This window comes from Plecotus auritus (genome assembly GCF_963455305.1).
Source record: "Plecotus auritus genome assembly, chromosome: 7".
Classification (NCBI taxonomy): Eukaryota; Metazoa; Chordata; class Mammalia; order Chiroptera; family Vespertilionidae; genus Plecotus; species Plecotus auritus.
In genome coordinates this window covers 46,790,420-46,809,494 of record NC_137774.1, presented here as the reverse complement: position 1 = coordinate 46,809,494, position 19,075 = coordinate 46,790,420, and the positions used below count along the sequence as shown (strand labels likewise).

Below are 19,075 nucleotides of genomic sequence, written 5' to 3'. Positions count from 1 at the left end.
GGTGGTCAGCTCACCCCTCCTGCTTACTCCTCCCTGCAGCCTAATCACTAGCAAGCAGATCCTCCCTCATCATGCCCTGAGCTTCCTGGAAGCAACTCTATCCCCACAGGTGGAAGGCTGGTCCCCGCAGGTGGAAGGCTGGTCCTCGCAGGTGGAAGGCTGGTGCCCACAGGTGGAAGGCTGGTCCCCACAGGTGGAAAGCTGGTCCCCGCAGGTGGAAGGCTGATCCCCACAGGTGGAAGGCTGGTCCCCGCAGGTGGAAGGCTGGTCCCCGCAGGTGGAATGCTGGTCCCCGCAGGTGGAAGGTTGGTGCCCACAGGTGGAAGGCTGGTCCCCGCAGGTGGATGGCTGGCGGACTGGGATGTCTCTTCAATTCAGAGGAGACATACTGGGGAGCTCGTGTGCAGCCCTATGTCAAAACCTCTTTCTTTAGGACTAATACAGGCATATCTTGTTTGATTGCACTTCACAGATGGAATTTCTTTACAAATTAAAGGGCCCTCGAATTCCCCATTCCCACAATTAAGAGACCTGCCTTGCTGGGGATGGGGGTACTTAATTCTATGGAACCTATTCGAAAGCGTGCATTGGACTCACATCTAAGCCACATCCTTTCATCAGTAAAGGGTCATCTAATGCACCTAATGTGCTGACCTCTTTCTGCCTCACTCCTCAGACTCCTTTTCCACCGGAGCCTCGGCGTGGGGTGGGAAGGAGACATGGTGTCCTTGGACTCTGGCCGTTGTACAAAAGCCCGCAGGCCACACAAAGGCAGAAGCTTGCGTGTAACCTGCAGTCTGCTTCTTGTCAAGCAGGAATGAGGACATTATTTGACTTTATGGCAGGATGTGCTTCCAGGAACACATGGGCGTATTCTCTACCCTGAGGAACTAAGAGTAACGGGAGAGACTCAGAGGAATGCGCCCCGGCTGCTCTGCAGACCGGGGAAGACAACCTGCAGAGGAGGCGCTGTGGTGTCCAGGGGAGTGGAGAGGGGAAAGGGTCAGAGGTTTGTACAGGCAGAGGGCAGGGGGAGGGGGGGAGAGGAGGGCAGGGTGTGTGCTGCAATGAGCATGAGTGGAGGCTGGGTGAGGGAAGGCCACACGGCGAGAGGGCGGGCCCAAACCTCGGAGGGAGGGAGGGTTTTGCATGCCACCTTGGAGGTGTGGGCTTAACCCTGTGGGCCACTGAAGGGTGTAGATGCAGATGGATGAGAGGGACACTGGCCTAGAGGCAGGTAGGACAGACAGGGTGGAGGTTCTGGGCATCCAGCAAAGAGGTGCTAAGGGCCTAAACTCAGGCAATGGTGGAAAACGTAGAGAGGCGAGAGATCTGAGGGATCCCCTGGATTTGGAACAAGGAGACCTGGTCGTGGGTGAAATGTAAGGAGAAAGTGAGGAGGAATCCCCAGGTTACGAGCTTGGGTCGCTGAGCACGTAGATGGTGGTCACCGTTTAGGCACAGAGACCGGAGCGGAAAGGTTCCCAGGAGGAGTTCCGATTGGCCAGCATCCAGTTTCCATGTCACTGAGACATCTCAGTGGGCTGGGCGGGTCTGCATCTGAGACCTGGGCCTGAAGGTGTCAGGGAGAGCCCAGGCAAGATGGCCCAGGGACGGAGTGCGGAGGAGCACATAGCGGGCTGTGCTGGGACGCCGAGGCCCCACAATATTCTAGGGGCGGAGAGGAAGAGAAACACTCCAAGAAAAAAGGAAATTGCTCGGAGATAAGCAGAACACGGTATATGCATACAATGCAGTATCATTCGGCCTTATAAAGAGGAAATTCTGACACATGCTACCATGCGGATGCGCACTGAGGACATGGTGCTAAGTGCAACAAGCCAGTCACAAAAGGACGAGCACTGTGTGATTCACTTATATGAGGTACCTAGAGTCGTCACAGTCACAGACAGAAAGTAGGATGGCGATTTCCAGGGGCTGAGGGGAGGGGGAAAAGGGGAGTCATTGTTTAAGGGCTACAGGGTTTTAGTTTAGGAAGATGAAAAAGTTCTGAAGATGATCGTGGTGATGGTTGCACAACACTGCAAATGTACTTAACACTATTGAACTGTCCACTTAAACATGTTAAGATGGTCAATTACAAGTTATGTATATTTGGTCACAATTTTTCACCGATGGCTGAACCCAGTCAGCATGGAACAGAGTGCTGAATCTCAGAGGGAAGGCGGGGCAGGGTGGGTGGGTGGGAGGTAATCAACCAAAGACCTTGTATGCACATATGCATAACCCATGGACACAGACAATAGGGTGCTGAAGGCCTGGGGCAGGAGTTGGGAGGGGGGCTGGAGGGGGTCAATGGAGGAAAAGGGGGGGCATATGTAATACTTTCAGTAATAAAGAATTATTTTTAAAAAATAAATTTCTAGGGGGAAAAGGAGGTGCTCAGATAATGGAGCAAGAAACTGAGGCTATCAGATGCTGAGGAGAGGGATGGGTGTGTGGGGGGTGGAAAGGAAGGAGGGGGGTGGGGTGGAGAGGGAGGGGTGACAGGCTGGGTGGCTGAAGGTGGGAGGAAGGGCTGCAGCCTCAGGGGAGGGCTCCCTTTAGCAGGGCCAGCCTGGGGGCAGCTACACTCTTCTGTGATTCTCAGACTACCTCTAGTGACAGGCCCGTGTCTCAGTTTGTTTCCAAATCAGAGCAGACTAACACTTCTGCAAACTAATATAGTAAAAATGTACTGGCCCTGACCAGTTTGGCTCAGTGAATAGAGTGTCAGCCTGTGGACTGAAGGGTCCCAGGTTCGATTCTGGTCAAGAGCATGTACCTTGGTTGCAGGCACACCCCCAGTAGGGGGTGTGCAGGAGGCAGCTGATCGATGTTTCTCATCGATGTTTCTAATTCTCTATCCCTCTCCCTTTCTCTCTGTAAAAAATCAATAAAATATATTTTTAAAAAAATGTACGGGGGGAGGGAAGATATAAAAATACAAGTTCAATTAAAAATTATTCTATGCATCATGTTTTTAATTGCTCTAGCACAGTGGTTGGCAAACTGCGGCTCGCGAGCCACATGCGGCTCACAAGCCGCGGTTTGCCGCTCTGTTGACTAATGAGTTTGCCGACCACTGCTCTAGCACATTGCTCCAAAGCTTCTAAAGCTTCCTCTCGGGTTTTTGTCACGGATTGGGCCAACCAGCGGGCATCTAGGGAACTCTCTGAGTGCCTCAAGGGGCCTCCCACAGCCTCCACCCCACCCCAGGCTCGGTCTCCCTCTCACACCCAGGCAGGCCCAGCTGACATGCCTCCTGCCTCCCTAACTCGGTATAGCAGCTACCAGCCAAGGAGGGTGCAGATGGAGTATAGGGCACAGAACTTCCTAGCTCACCCCTATCCTGGTTCCTGGTCTCTTTATAAAGGGAGGGGCCTGTCCCTGTTATAAGTCTGATGCCAATTCAGGTTCTGACACCAATTCCAAGTGTGTTTTTCCCAAACGTCCAACAATGAACTCAGTTCTGACACGCCCCACCTGGAGAAGCCTCAGGCTAAGTGCTCAGTCCTATAAGACTGCCAGCCCCGTCCCCGACCTCAGACGCCAATAGCAAGTCCGGGTTGCCTGCCACATGGGCTTCGGACCAACCCAATAATTGCTTGGAGGGTCCAAGTGTCCCCTCCTCGGGTTCAGTTAATTTGCTTAGAGCAGCTCACAGGACTCGGAGAAACAGTGTACGAATTCGATCACCCATTTATCATAAAAAGGCTTAACTCAGGAGCAGCCAGTGGAAGAGACAAGCAGGGCAAGCATGTGGGGAGGGGCGGGGAGCATCCACACCCTCCCCAGGCTCCACCCTCCCAGCACCTCCATGTGCCCATCAGGCCAAAGCCCCCCAAATGATGTCCTTTTGGTTTCGATGGAGGCTTCATTACATAGTCATGACTGATTACCTCATTAACTGGTGGGACAGAGTCACCCTCCAGCCCCTCTCCGTCTCCCCAAGGTCAGGGGATCCAGCCCCCCTCCTTAGGTGCTTTCCAAGAGTCACCTCATTACACACACTTGGGTGTGGCTGAAAGGGGGTCATTATGAATAATAACAAGACATCGTCAATGCTTTCATCATTTAGGAAATCCTAAGGGTTCTAGGTGCTCTGTGCCAGAACTGGAAGCCCCAAATATGTATGTCTTATTATAACCCAAAACATCACAACGACACTGGACTCAGTCAGCCTTGGCTGACCAAGCCAGGAAATGAGACCCTTTCTGAGGGTCTGTCTGTGGGAAAGGAGCAAAGCTGGCTCTCGGGTCCTGTGCTGGCCCGCGGGCTGCTGGGCAAGGCTGTGTCCAGTGGAAGGCTGTGTGCGGGCACCTGGACAGTCAGGAAGTCAGAACCACGGGAGACACAGCCACACTGGTTTCATCCTCAGCCAGAGTCCACAACTGACTACAGTTTGGGGCCGATGGCTCAGGTAGAATTCTCCCTATCACAGAGGGGGAATTCAGGTTGAATTCAGAAACATGACTAATTGAATGAATTTGGGGTTTTCAGTCAGATCTGGGTTCAAATTTGGCTTCGGCCATTAACTAGCTATGTGAGTGTGAGCACGTTAACTGATCTCTGGGAACCTCAGTGTCTCCTCATCTCTGAAGTGAGCATCGTACTTCCTCCCTACACATAAGGACTGCAAGCACTTACGTGTATAAGGACCTGCCTCGGAGGCAGGCACCGGAGAGGTAAGTTACAGAGAGTAGCTACAATTGTAATCAATGGTATTGACACATAGCGTCAAAGGAGTCTGGACAAATAAGACCACATTCTTACTCTTACCAAATCTGAAACATCCCCTTACCTGTCAACTGCCCAGTGACAGAGGGGCCTGCTGTCCTGTGGGGATAAGTAGCTAAGGGCCAGGGATTGCCCCACAACCCGGATGGAGAACAGTGGCCCTGGGTTCTGCCAAGACAAAAACGGGGGAGGGGGTCATGAGGCCTGCTATTGTAAATTAGACTCCTAGTGCAAATGCATTACTCAAAAAATGTAAGCCTTTTTGTTTATAGTCTATTTTGAATATTCCCTTAATAATTAGTATTCAAAACCTAGATGTGCAAATGCTTCATCTGCTTTTAAAGATGCACAGTTTCTTTTAACATAGTGATCCAACACTGTCTAACACAGTAAATTTCCCTGAAGGATAAACATGCTGTTCTTAAATAACTTGTGTTTCATTGGAACAGAAGCTGGCACAGTCACTGGAAAAATAAATCAAGTATGTTAATGAATTATTAACCAGTAATTTAACTTACTCTAAGAAATTATCATCACCAAATTACCAAAATGAGCCAAGAATCTAAAAGCAAATTAGTGTATATTTTACATTCCAAATGCCAAGTAAACACCTCAAAACAAGCCACATAAAGAAATACCAGCTATGTTTTTATTCTAAGTTCCTAATGCATACTTCTGGTCCCAAAAATACCATCAAACTTCTAAATAAAGACCCAACACACTTCTACTATTTAACATTGAAATGAATATGATCTATATAAACATTTAAAAAGATGAATGAAAACAAGTAAAAGAATGATTTTTCCAACCCAGTTATTCCAGTTCAGGGTCATGGGTGGCCAGAGCCTCTGCTAGGAGCTCAGGGCACAAGGCAGGACCCATGCCGGTCAGGACACCCTTCCATCACAGGGCACTCACACCCCACTCAAACCCACACTCACTCAGACTGGGACAATTCAGACACCCTTCACCTCATGTGCACATCTTTGGGATGTGGGAGAAAACCACACACACACACACACACACACACACACACACACACACACACAAGGAGTGGGGGGGGGGGTGTGCAGACTCCACAGAGACAGTGGCCCCAGCCAGAAATCTTTTTTTTCATCAGCGTTATAATGAAACAATGTTGAATGATACATTGTTATTTGAGGACCTGCTGTGCTTCCTAAGGAGAAGCTAGTTAAACCTGGGGGGACTCTTATTCCTGACACTCCTAGTTGAGCTTTGCTGGTTAGATGGCAACACAACACAATCAAGGCCTCGGCACTGTGTGGAGGCAGCTTACCCAGCCTGCACTCAAAGTAAGTTTACACAGTCGCCATAAACATGCCTCGACAATGATAACTCTCTTCTATCATAATTCACGAAAGGTAAGCCTGTCCAGCAAATAGGTCATTTATGTAAGAGTCACTTTCCTGTCCTCTCTCCTTGGCTGGAGAAATTCATTTTAGAACCTCTGCTATATGCTCACTATTTTTCATCTCTTCCGTTCAAGGATGTGAATTCTGAACGTATTCTTTCCAAATGATTAGCCTATGGAGCCAGTATTGAATATATTACTAAAAGCCTTCTGAGTTACACGGGTGGGCTAGTGTGGGAAGCTCACAACCAACCATTCAGCATTCATTATTCCTACAGAAAATCCTTCCAACCACACGTTTACCAACGACTGGAAAGGCGTCCACAGCTGAGGTGGAGGTGACCTGTAATAGAATTTTGCTGGCACCACCGATTGCTTGATTGGTTTCTAAAGTCAAAATGACTGCAGGGTGCAGAGGCAGAGGCCCACATGTGTCCAGCAGAGAATGGGCCAGCTGGGTTCAGTGTTCACATGACAGTGGTTCATCCACTTTCAAGAATCAGGGGCACAGGGTTTGGGGGAGGCTAAAGCTATTCCTAGATACCGTGACCTACTTAGAGAGAAGCCGTGTTTCTAATTTGGGCTCTGGCAGAGCTGCTGGGCAGAACAAGAGCAAAGTCCCTTAGAACTAATGATGGGTACCAATGTAGGCAAGGTCTTTAACAAAGTGGTATTTGGAGTAAATCCTAAATTAAATGTATGGTTTTCCCTGAGCACGAAGCAACGTGAATTATGAGGAATTATCACTAAGTTTGGTATATCCCCCAAATGAAAAGTTCTAAGAGAATAGCTGGGGTGGGAGGGGAGGGCGGACAAAGCTACTGACCTGTCCCTAAAAATGTCAACATCTTCTGGGCCAGGCAGCCATGGGAATGGTTCCCGATACTATAGGAGCTACAGGAATTGGTTTCAAAATACGTTGTTTTCATTGAAAACTACCAACCTGAAATAAATAAATGCAAGGCAAAAAGGTGTTTTCCCTAGAGTTTCTCTCTGTTATTCAAAAACGGGACAAAACTATTTTAAAATTAGGCTCTATATTTGGACAGGAACATCAATTTCAATATTCCACATTAATTATAGCTGAAGTCCCTTGAAGTTTTTGATGCAAACATAAAAGTTACAATTTATTACAATAAGCTGTCCTACGGTAACCCATAAATGTACAAAAGTGAGAAGAATAATGTAAATCCCACTCTTTATTCCAACGGTGTTTTGTAAGATTTAACGAGAAAAAAGCTCTGTCCATGAAAGGTATTTTGTAAGGCCGTGAAGAGTGAGCCACTACGGGTCATAAATTGGTTATTTCCTTGCACATAAATCAAAATTATTTTATACAATAACGTGAATACTTATGAATAGCAAACTCTGGTTTCTCCTGAGCTACTCCTGGTTTCCCACCCCATCTCCACCCGCTCACAACAGACACACACACACACACACACACACACACACACACTGACCTGCCTCACACACACATGCGCACACACACACAAACACACACACTCACTGACCTGCCATACGTGCACACACATGCACTGACCTGCTGTCCCGGGGCCTCGCCCTTCATGAGATGGCGGACCTTGCTGAGAATGCACTGCTGGAGCTGGACCCAGGAGATGGTTCTGTCTTCCCTGATCAGGAATGGTGGCCCAAATCTGAAAATCCAAGGACATCGGGTTATTTCAGCAGAGGAAAAACCAACACGTGTGACCTTTGCTCTATCATGGCTCCTCTCCACTGGCTCAGAGCTTAACACCAGGCATAACACAAAACTGCCCGTCAGAGAACCTTGCTGCCAGTGGAGACACTGAGGTGGAAACAGAGGCCGAGGAGACACTGCAGGGCAAACAGATGCTGCCCGTGCTCAGCGGCTGGGAAACTCTCTCCCCATAGAAGAGCGCAGAGCAGGAGAGCGTTGCAGCCAGAGGAAAGCAGGGCAGAGGTAAAGCCAGAGGGAACCAGCCCAGCCGGCACTGCTGCTTTGTGCATCGGGACTATCCTCATCCCTGGGAAAGGTTTCATGACCCATGCTGATGGACATGCTGCAGTGGCTTCCAATGCTGAGAACACCCGAAGGGTCAGTTCCAGCTCAGCCATGGGAACTCCAGGCACATCCCTGACTGCTGACTGTCCTGTGACCACACCACACATGGTTTTGTGAAAAGTCAGTGGGTTAAGAATGTGAAGCTGCCCTCGCCAGTTTGGCTCAGTGGATAGAGCATCGGCCTGTGGACTGAAAGTCCCGGGTTCGATTCCAATCATGGGCACATGCACCAGTTGCGGGCTCGATCCCCAGTAGGAGGTGTGCAGGAGGCAGCCGATCAATGATTCTCTCTCATCATTGATGTTTCTATCTCTCTCTCCCTCTCCCTTCCTCTCTGAAATCAATGAAAATATTTTTTTAAAAAAGAAAGAATGTGAAGCTGTAGAATAAACTTTTCACAAGTCTCAGGTGCTGTGTCGGGACAGGCAAGCACACTGGGCCACGCACTGTTGTGCGGACAGATCGGGTTATTTGCCTTGTCCTCTACTATTAGGCATTCAGATTGCTTCCAACTTTTTAAACAGTGTTTGCTTATAACAGGACATGTACTCTTATGCACACACCTTGGGGTGCACATGACTAATTAGTAGAAATGCAAGACCAAAGCTGCCCTCCAGAAGAGCACCTGCCCAGAAGGAGTATCGCTAATCTTAAAATTTGTTTAACAACCTGAAAGGTTAAGAATAGCATCTTGCTGTTGCAGTCAGAACTTCTTCTACTAGCACATGAAGCGGCATATTTTAACTTCAGCTTGTGTTTCTTCTGGAAATTCATGTTAATCTCTGAAGCTCGTTTTACTAAAAGAGCATTTCTCTACCTTATCTGAGAGCTAGGTTTTATATGATGATCTGAATCCTTTATCTGTCACATGATGCCAATATGTTTCCTCTTTGTGCTTTGCCTTTCAAATTTGCTTTTAGTTCAAAATTGTAAATGTATTTAAAACATTATCCTGTTCTTTTATACACCCTGACTTAAGTGTTAAAATAGTCCCCACCCAAAGACAAATATGCCCCTACATTATCTTCAAGCTATTTTATGGTTTCCTTTACTATAATCACCCCTCTAATCAATCTGGAATTTACACATGTGAATTTATGGTGGGAGTAAAAAATTGATTATATAAAATTTAAAAAGAAATCAATTAAGTCAGCATTTTATATAGAATAATTCACTCCCTATATGGTAATATGAAATATACCATGTCTATAACATAATACTTAAATATACTTTGGCCTCGTCTGTTCCATTGATTTAAATATCTATTCTTCTACCTGTATCACAATATTTTAATAATCACAACTTCATTCTGTTCTAATAGAACAATCCCTCTTCTTCATTTTTCCCTCCCCCAATATTTTCTGACTATTCTTACAAGCTTATTAGTCCAGATAAATTTTACATTTTATCAATCTAAAACGTTTTTATTGGAGCCATATATCTTTTAAACATTTTATTTGGACTATATAAAAAAAGTATCTGCTTTTGTGTATTAGTTATGTAGCCAGTCACTTTCCTAAACTCTTTTGTTAGTTTTAATCATTTTCAAGTTCTTGGTTCTCTGGACAGTGGATCTGCAAATAGTTGTCATTGTATCTCCTTACAATTACAGAGCCAGTTTCTTTTTCCTTGTCTTACCATACTGCCCAAGCCTTAGTACACAATCTATATATATAAAAGCCCAGCGACCATTACAGTGGAACAACCAAAATGACCGGTGTCTATGATGCGCACTGCGGCAGCCAACCAGCCTGATCCGGGCCCCAATTGTCCCCCACCCCCACTCCCCGGCCAGCCCGGCCCTATCGGCCCTATCGGCCCCCAACACCCCTAAATCACTGCCTGGCTCCTTGGTGCATGTACATTTCGTGAAAGCACAAGAAAATAATTATCAGTCCCTTCTGTCCCCGAACAGAGTCTCCAGAGGGCTCTGCTGATACTGCAGCCAAGGTGTGGAATTCTCCCTCCACGGCCCACAGCCCCAGGAGACCTTCCAAGTTAACCAAAAGGGCGACCTAAGCATTAATGGGATGGCAGCCCTTTGCTGAGGAATGTAGAGAGGCCGGGTGGGGATTTGGGGAAATTGTGGTGCTTGCAGATTAGGTGAGCTTTCAATATATCTTTAAAAGGAGCGGCCCACAGGCTGCCAGGAGCAACAGCAAAGGGTGGGCACATTCAAAAACAGAAAAACATGTAAACAAACAGACATGAAGATCATACTGGGAAACTCAGGGCAGAGCCCCGGGAAGAACGCAAAAATCACTCAAGGGCCATCATCCATCTTGATAAAGGTTTGCAAGCAACACATAAACAACTTCATCTCATGGCACGTGAAATGCAAAACAGTTCTGTTGTGGGTTTTCTTTTGGCCATCCTTCAAGTATAATTAGATCCAGCTGGGGGTAATCTATAGCTTCCAGCATTAGACCCCACGGCCAGCCCCGCCCAATGGGCCCCCATCGGGGTGGGCCAGCTGGATCCCACCCATGCATGAATTCATGCACCGGGCCTGTAGTAGAAAATAATAGTGGTGAAAACAAGAATAATTGTCCCTGAACTTAACTTTAAAAGCTTTCAATGTTTAATTGTTAAGGACAATGTTTGCCATCTGCTTAAATTATTCCAGTCCCTATTCCTAGTTGATTAACCTTGAAAATGGTTAATCAAATTAGAATTATTCTAGACAGAATTCCAAGTACACATCCCAGACGTCACGTAAAAAGGATGCAATGAAACATACCTGCTCGCCTGCTGCCCTGACCCCACCAGGTTACAGCAGAGGATTAGCACCTTGTTCTCCCCGTGGGCAGGCAGGAACAACCGCTGACCTGCACGGGATACCAAGCGAGGGGACACGGACAGACCAGGTGAAGGAGCTGGAGAGAGAGAACTACATTTGTATTCTTCAAGGAGCTACTTCGCTGGGTCAAAACCCTGCTTCTCGCCAAAACCGGTTTGGCTCAGTGGATAGAGCATCAGCCTGCGGACTGAAAGGTCCCAGGTTCGATTCCGGTCAAGGGCATGTACCTTGGTTGCGGGCACGTCCCCAGTAGGGGGTGTGCAGGAGGCAGCTGATCGATGTTTCTCTCTCATCGATGTTTCTAACTCTCTATCCCTCTCCCTTCCTCTCTGTAAAAAATCAATAAAATATATTTAAAAAAAAAAAAACCCTGCTTCTCTAGGCCTCCGTTCTCTTAACCACCCTTAGGAGACACTAGAGCACTTTAGGGGAAGAGATAGAAGGTTCTTGACACTTGTGCCATTGGCACCTGGCACACGAAGATCATATAAATAGTAGAGAATTTGTGTTGTGTTCAGCCAGTAATTAAAAAATGAGGGTAGGGATTTTAATGAACACTTTTCAAAGCCAATGTGAAAAATACTCCAAAATGATTGTGGATGCTCGTACACCTGATCAGAGCCACAGAGTATCCACAGTCTTAGAAAGTCCCCGTAAGAAGCACACTGAGCAGGTAGGAATCTTTACCCTTGGGGAAGCAGGGGATCTGCACTTTCCTCAATTTCCAGTCGATTCTGAAAATTTGACTTTTAAGGCACAGATGTGTCACCTATGATTGAATTTGAAATGAGGGCTTGTTTCACTGAGCTACAGCGTAATCAGGGCCAGTCAATGTCCTGTTCCAGATTCCTTGCCCAGAGTCTCTGTTGACCCAGAACCCCCGTAGACACCTGGTCCCCACACCTGTCACCTAGACTCGCTGAGGATGCAGGGCGTGGGCACAGGATTTGTCTGGGGATATGGTGACACTGGCACAGGGTCCTTGACTGATTAATTGAGCCAAAATGTATACTAACCTGCAATGCAAGATTGTCAGGTATTGGCCATCTTAGCCAATCCAAAGTTTAGGAAAGCCAAGCATCGGGAAGTGGAACTGTTAACAAAAAGTCATTTATAACCTCTTTGGCCATCCGCTGGTCAAACTTATAAAATGTTTACTTTAAGCACAGATCTTGAATCTCTGGAGTCTGAAAACAAAGACTAACCTGTACCTGTTCTGATTAATGCTCGTCAGAGTGTGCTCTCAGGACAGCAACACCACCTGGGAACTTGTTTCACTTGGAAATTCTCAGGCCCCACCCCAGGACTAGAGAATCAGAAAGAAACCCTGTGGGTAGGGCTCAGAAATCTGCTCAAACAAGCCCTCCAGGTGACTCTGATACTCACGAAGGTCTTGAAAGCCCCTGTATTCATTGAATATTTTAAAGTAATCAACCATCTGCACAACAAATATCAGAGAAAATAAGCCTCCAAGTATGAAAACTAAATGTCTTATGCCTCAGGACCCAATGAGTACTCTCTCAAACCTGAAACCCACAATATTCAAGCACTATTGTACCTGCGAGTGTCTCCTGGCCGGGTGGTGGAGGGGCTTGGAAGGCATACACGTTATCTCCCTCTGCTATCATGTTCAGGTCGTCTTCATCAAAGAAAGACCGCTGGAATCCACTGGGGCACAGTTCAACCAAGATCACCTGGAATGAGAAGGATCATTTTCCATCTTGATTTCTCCAAGGGAACTTAACAAATAAGAAATCTAAAAGTGAAGGGATTAAGAAGTACAAATTGGCCGTTACAAAATAGTCATGGGGATGTAAAGTACTGCATAGGGAATAGAGTCAATAATATTGCAATAACTATGTATGGTGTCAGATGGGTACTCATGGGGGTAAGGGGGTTACCTCATAAGTTATATAAATGTGTAACCACTATTCTGTACACTTGAAACTAATATAATATTGAATGTTAACTATAATTGAAAATTTTTAAAAATTTGTTTTTAATAAGAAAAGAGACTGATAGATTTAAAATTGTCTTTTACCCTCCCCTCCCTTCTAGCTAGTGAGAAATACTACTTATTTTTAATACCAAAATACAGTAGATATAACAATTAGATTAAATACAGACATCTCAACTGCAACAACAGAATATCACACTGGCCTAGAGAAGGGTTGGGGGGGTGGGGAGAGTTGAAAATCTAAATTTTAATACCCAGCTAAAGTATCATGCAAGATGGGCATAAAATAAAATCTTCTTCAGATCTCCATTGAAAGAATTTCTAAAGTGTACTGCCAACATTTTTTACACTATCACATACATTAAAAATATTTTTATGGAACACTGAGGTAAGCAGAAGAATCTGGTTTTGTAGAGGAAAAGAGGGGTGACTGCATTGAGGGTCCTGGATGCCCCAGTCCCAACTTTGTCACCTCCAGGGCTAAAGGAATCAACATCTCAGTGCATACAAACCATTCAAGGCACAGTGGCTGAAAATTCTCTTATAAAAGATACATTTCAGGGTTTAAAAAAAAACCAAAACACTAAATCCAGAGCAATACTTGAGTTTTAAGGAGAAACGATAAACCACAAAAAGGTAAACATTAGTAAATGTAAATATGCAGTGACTATCCAGGGGTCCTCAAACTTTTTAAACAGGGGGCCAGTTCACTGTCCTTCAGACCATTGGAGGGCCAGACTATAGTTTAAAAAAAAAACTATGAACAAATTCCTATGCACACTGCGGGCCCGGGACAAGTCGGCTGCTAAGCAGGACAGGCAGCAGCACCCGGTGGGCTGAATAAATGTCCTCGGCGGGCCGCATGTGGCCTGTGGGCCGTAGTTTGAGGACGCCTGAAAACCTATAATAACAACTAAACTACTACTACAAGAAAGAACAGGGAGGAGGGATTATCATCTACAATAATATCTAAATCAAAAAGGTATAAAGAAAATTAAAGCATGCCGAGATCCCTGTGTTGCTTGGGAAAATTAACATAAGACTTTGTTAATTATGCATGTTGACTTTTTTTAAATATAATTTTATTGATTTCAGAGAAGAAAGGAGAGGGAGAGATAGCTACATCAATGATGAGAGAGAAACATTGATCGGCTGCCTCCTGCATGCTCCCTACTGGGGATCGAGCCTGCAACTCAGGCATGTGCCCTTGACCAGAATCGAAACTGGGACCCTTAGGCCGACACACTATCCACTGAGCCAAACCGGCTAGAGCTGCATGTTGACATCTTAATGATAACCAATAAGAGCATAGAAATATAATGTATATGCCCCAAACCTGAAGAAATGAAATGAAGAAAAATTGCTCAATCCAAAAGAAGCAATAAAGGGAAAAAAAAAAAAAAAGGAAAAGTAGGGTAAATAGAAAGCATAAAAATAAGTCCAAATATGTCAATGATCATATATAATATAAATGAATAAATATGCCAGTTAAAACTAAATGTCAGATAGATTTTAAGTTCCAATCAAAGTGCGCTCTCTTCACTTAGGAATCGCAAAAGTGATATGTATCTTCCTGAACAAACAGGTCACACCTTTCAAATTCCCCGACAGTCCTTTCATTCTCTTAACTATTCAAACTCTACCTCTCAGACTTTTGATCTTTTATTACTGACACTAGAGGCCCGATGCACGAAATCAGTGCAAGAGTAGGCCTTTGCAGCCCTAGTTGGTTTGGCTCAGTGGATAGAGTGTCGGCTGGTGGACTGAAGGTCCCAGGTTTGATTCCAGTCAAGGGCACATGCCTGGGTTGCAGGCTTGATCCCCAGTAGGGGGCATGCAGGATGCAGCCAGTCAATGATTATCTCTCATCATTGATGTTTCTCTCTCTCCCTTGCCCTTCCTCTCTGAAATAAGTAAAAAAATTTAAAAAAAAGAGTAGTCCTTTGCAGCCACAGCTGCCTCGATCCCTCCCCTCGCAGCCGAGACAGCTGCCTTGATGCTGTGGCTGCAGCCCCAGCTTCATCCCGGAAGGACGTCTGGTCTAATTAGCATAATATGCTTTTATTATTATAGATTTTCCCTCCAAGATTCTCACCTACTGTCCTACTCTCTTCTCTCTCATTTTCTCAATAGACCCCCATAGAGCACAAAGCAAGAAACACAGAGTTTTACCCACTTGAGATCCTTATAAAGTGACTGTACAGGTCAGAGGGACCTGGGTGGAGACAGGAAGGAGCACTGGGGTGATGGAAAGGCTCAGTAATCATAGTGTTTTACAGGATGTACATGCAGGTAAAATGTCAACAGATTTTAACCTTAAAGCATGTATACTTTATTGTATGTGTATTATTCCTTAACAAAAAGGTTAAAGGTATTTTTTAATTTGAAAAAAACTCCCATGAGGTCTTTAAGAAAGTACAAAATTTCCCTTTTACAATTAAAGAAACAGAGGACCAATTACTTTGTCCCAGGTCAGAACACTAGAAAGTAACTGAATCACAATTAAAGCCCCGTTCTGAGCCCTTCCCTTCATGCCACAGTGATTCTCACCACCATCACCTCTACCCCGTCCTTTCATGGGGGGACCCCTGTTACAAGCTCTGTCCTCCAAAGTCACAGAGAATCCAATCTCTCTACCAAGCCTCCTTTAAAAAAGAGGTAGAGCATAGCCAACCCCACTTTCCCCTGAGTACCCCTCTCATGTTCCACATCCTCAGTTCCCTCAGTGGTCCTCACATTTCATTGATTGCCCCTTCGACAACCTGGCTTATATTCTTGGGAGTGAAAATATAGACTAGTGGCTCAGGCTCTGAAATCAAACCATCCGTGTTCAAATCCTGGCTCAACGGTGTGACCCTGGGCAAGTCACCCAACCTCTCCATTCCTCTTCTTTGCTCAGTGGTAAATGAGGACAACTGCTGTATCTACTTCACAGGATGTTGTGAGAATTAAATTGGCTACAGATATAAAGTTCATAGAGTAGTACCCAGCGCTTATTAAGCACTGCTGAGGGGTAGCGATTGTGGAATAACTGTAGTTGCAAACACCACCACTGTCCTGGAAGACAAAGGTAGAGTCTTTTTCTGGTTATTCTATGTAAATGCCCAGAGAGGTTAAGACCTAGTCATCACAGACACCAGGGATGACTAATCAAACAGAAACTCATGAATCACGCTGGAGTCACCTGAGAACCAGAAATTAGCCTAAGCAACCTAGACAGCTGGCTCAGTGAGCATCTCGCCCTCCAGTGACCAGGCCCCAGGCGCTTCCATCAGACCTCATCCACAGGGATGTTGCCTTCCTGGGCCACCATCTTCCTCAGGGCTGCCACTGTGCTAAGGATGGGCACTGCCAGGCCCACCCGCAGGAACCGCTGGCTCTGAGAGGAGAAGACCAAGGTGATGCTCAAGAACCTGTAAAAGAGGAAAGAGTCCACATCCTTAAAGGACTGAGATGAACTGTCACCAACACCACTGACACTAGGTCAAGTTCAGCACTTGGGCTTCTCTCTGCTTCCAGGGCAGGTCACTATATTTCAGGTACACTGTCATCAGGTGGCACTGGAGAGCCAATTCTCCACAGATACCAGCTGAGTACTTTTCCAGCAAGTTAAAAATAAAAGGTATTTTATTTACGCCCTAGCTGGTTGGGCTCAGCGGATAGAGCGTCAGCCTACGGACTGAAGGGTCCCAGGTTTGATTCCGGTCAAGGGCACATGCCTAGGTTGTGGGCTAAATCCCCAGTGTGGGGTGTGCAGGAGGCAGCCAATCAATGATTCTCTCTCATTATTGATGTTTCTATCTCTCTCTCCCGCTCCCTTCCTCTCTAAAATCAATAAAAATCTATTTTTTAAAAAGGTATTCGATTAATAATCACAACACAGACCTACAGTCTCAAGGTTCTATTTGTTAACTAGATAATCTTCAAGATTCTCCTTCAGTCTGGTTCAACACTACCGATGCTGCCCTCCTTCATTTTTTAAATTCTCCCTGGGTGATGGATGAGACAGGGCCCTTGGCTGGCCCCACTCCCTACTATCCCCACCAGCTCACTGGGCCTCACTCCTCCAGCTCCCGTCTCTCCTGCTCTATAATTACCCAATTCACACAGCTAACTAATAGAGCTGGGATTTGAAACAAGGCAGTCAGGTCCCAGAGTCCTTGGGCCTAACCGATGTGCTATGATGAATCAAGTCAGGAACCTTAACTCACATCTATCTACCAGCAGACATCATCAGATGGTGTCACTGGTGACAGGACAAGCCCCTGTTCCATGTGTGGCATAAACTATTTGCAGCACAGGAATTCAGAGCGGAAAAGGATTAAGATGCCAGGAAAGGCTTGATGAGGCTGTAGTGCCTTCAGCTGCATCCTACAGATGGAGGATCTCAACAGAGAGCAAGAGAAATGGTACAGACAGAGGTGGGGAACACAGGAAGAAATGCCACCATCTAATTTTATTATTATTATTTTTGGTTAATCCTCACCCAAGGGGATTTTTCCATTGATTTTTAGAGAGAGTGGAAGGGAGGGGGAGAGACAGAGAGAGAGAAACATCTTTGTGAGAGAGACACATCAATTGATTGCCTCCTGCACGTGCCCCGACCGGAGCTGGGGATCGAGCCTGCAACTGAGGTACCTAACCTTGACTGGAATCGAACCCAAGACTCTTCAGTCCGCAGGCCGACTCTCTATCCACTGAGCCAAATGGGCAAATGCCACCATCTTGATGCCAGTGAAGGTGCCCCATCTGAGAGCTCACTAAAGTTCCGTGAGGCTGACTCTGGCCAGGTGCCTATGGTCACTGTGAAGACAGACCTGCACTGCTGGGAAGCCTGCACTATGCGCTTCCTCCTTATATAAAGCTGGGCCCCACATGGCTCTTGCCTAATCCTGACTCCTCTCTCTTCTTTTTCTCATCTCCCCCAATCACCCTTTTCCTTTATCTTTGCTCCTTAGATAAGCCTTTTCCTACACCTTCACAAAAAGGAGAAAGGAGGGGGAATAAAGCAAGGAAAGGCAGGTGGTGACAGGTTTTCTCTGGGTTGCCCATCTGACCAACTAGTACCCATTGGCCCATGCCAGCTTCTGAACGGGCCAGAGACATAAGCCAGGTGCTGATAAACAAAAGCACTGTGTATAATTTCTTCTTCAGCTAAAAGAGGACACAGTAACCTTTCACTTTATTTGTCACATTCAGTAACTGAATGTCACCCAGCTATAAGGCTGGTTTCTAGGAAAAACACTGGCTGAGAAGTAAGAGAGACAGATGCAGCTGCAAAAGGAGGAAGGAGGTCAGGTGCACTGGGCACAGCACTCGCCTACCTGGTCTGGCGCAAGGGGATAGGCAGGGACACACACAGGAATGGGTCGAAGGTGTTGCTCTGCTTCAGGCAGTGGGGACAGGTCAAGGAAGATCTGTGAGGACAAAGAACAGAGATGGACGTGTAATCACACCTGAACTGTCTGGTGGTTGCTCAGAAAGTCACATACAGAATTACCATTGCAATTCCACTCCTAGGTAAATGTCCAAAAGAACTGAAAACAAATATTCAGACAAATACTTGTACACAAATGCTCCTAACAGCATTATTCACAGCAGTCAAAGGGTGAAAACAACCCAAGTGACCACCAATGGGTTAATAAACAGAACGTAGTATATCCACACAGTGGGCTGTTCCCCAGCCACAAGTCCTGACAATGCTACTCCGTGGCTGAAACTTCACATTATTTATAGTCTTTAAACCCTTTTAAAGTTAACGCTCCCTCACTTTAGTGCCTTTGAAAGCGAAGTGCAACTTTCATATTCCACATGGGTGCTCCAACTTCCTTCCTTAATCACGAAATGCACCATTTCTTCCAAGACATAAGGGATTTCTGGATGCTACATTCCTGATCCCAAAGCTACACTGACTTCCTTGGGAACATGGAAGAGCCGCCCACTGGCAGTCTGCTCTCTCCTCTAGACAGCCCAAGGGTTCCCGCCCTGGCTGGTGTGGCTCAGTGGACAGAGCATCCACCCATGCACCGAAGGGTGGCAGGTTCAATTCCCAGTCAAGAGCACATACCTGGGATGCTGGGTCGATCCCCGGCCCCAGTGGGAGCACATGTGGGAGGCAACCAATTGATGTGTGTGTCTCTCTCTCCTCACTTCTTTCCA

The 19,075-nt window shown here is 46.2% G+C and overlaps 1 protein-coding gene across 2 annotated transcripts in view; it reads right to left on the bottom strand.

The window, feature by feature from the left end:
* USP43 (ubiquitin specific peptidase 43) overlaps positions 1–19,075 on the bottom strand; it is a gene marked incomplete at its 5' end in the record, with an annotated part of 48,731 nt that overhangs the window by 13,931 nt on the left and 15,725 nt on the right. For both annotated transcript variants that reach the window (XM_080679535.1, XM_080679536.1), the window contains 6 exons: positions 4,805–4,901; positions 7,652–7,770; positions 10,900–11,035; positions 12,518–12,653; positions 16,194–16,329; positions 18,241–18,333. In XM_080679535.1, the coding sequence (XP_080535661.1) occupies positions 4,805–4,901; positions 7,652–7,770; positions 10,900–11,035; positions 12,518–12,653; positions 16,194–16,329; positions 18,241–18,333 (717 nt within the window). The remainder of the gene's footprint in view (positions 1–4,804; positions 4,902–7,651; positions 7,771–10,899; positions 11,036–12,517; positions 12,654–16,193; positions 16,330–18,240; positions 18,334–19,075) is intronic.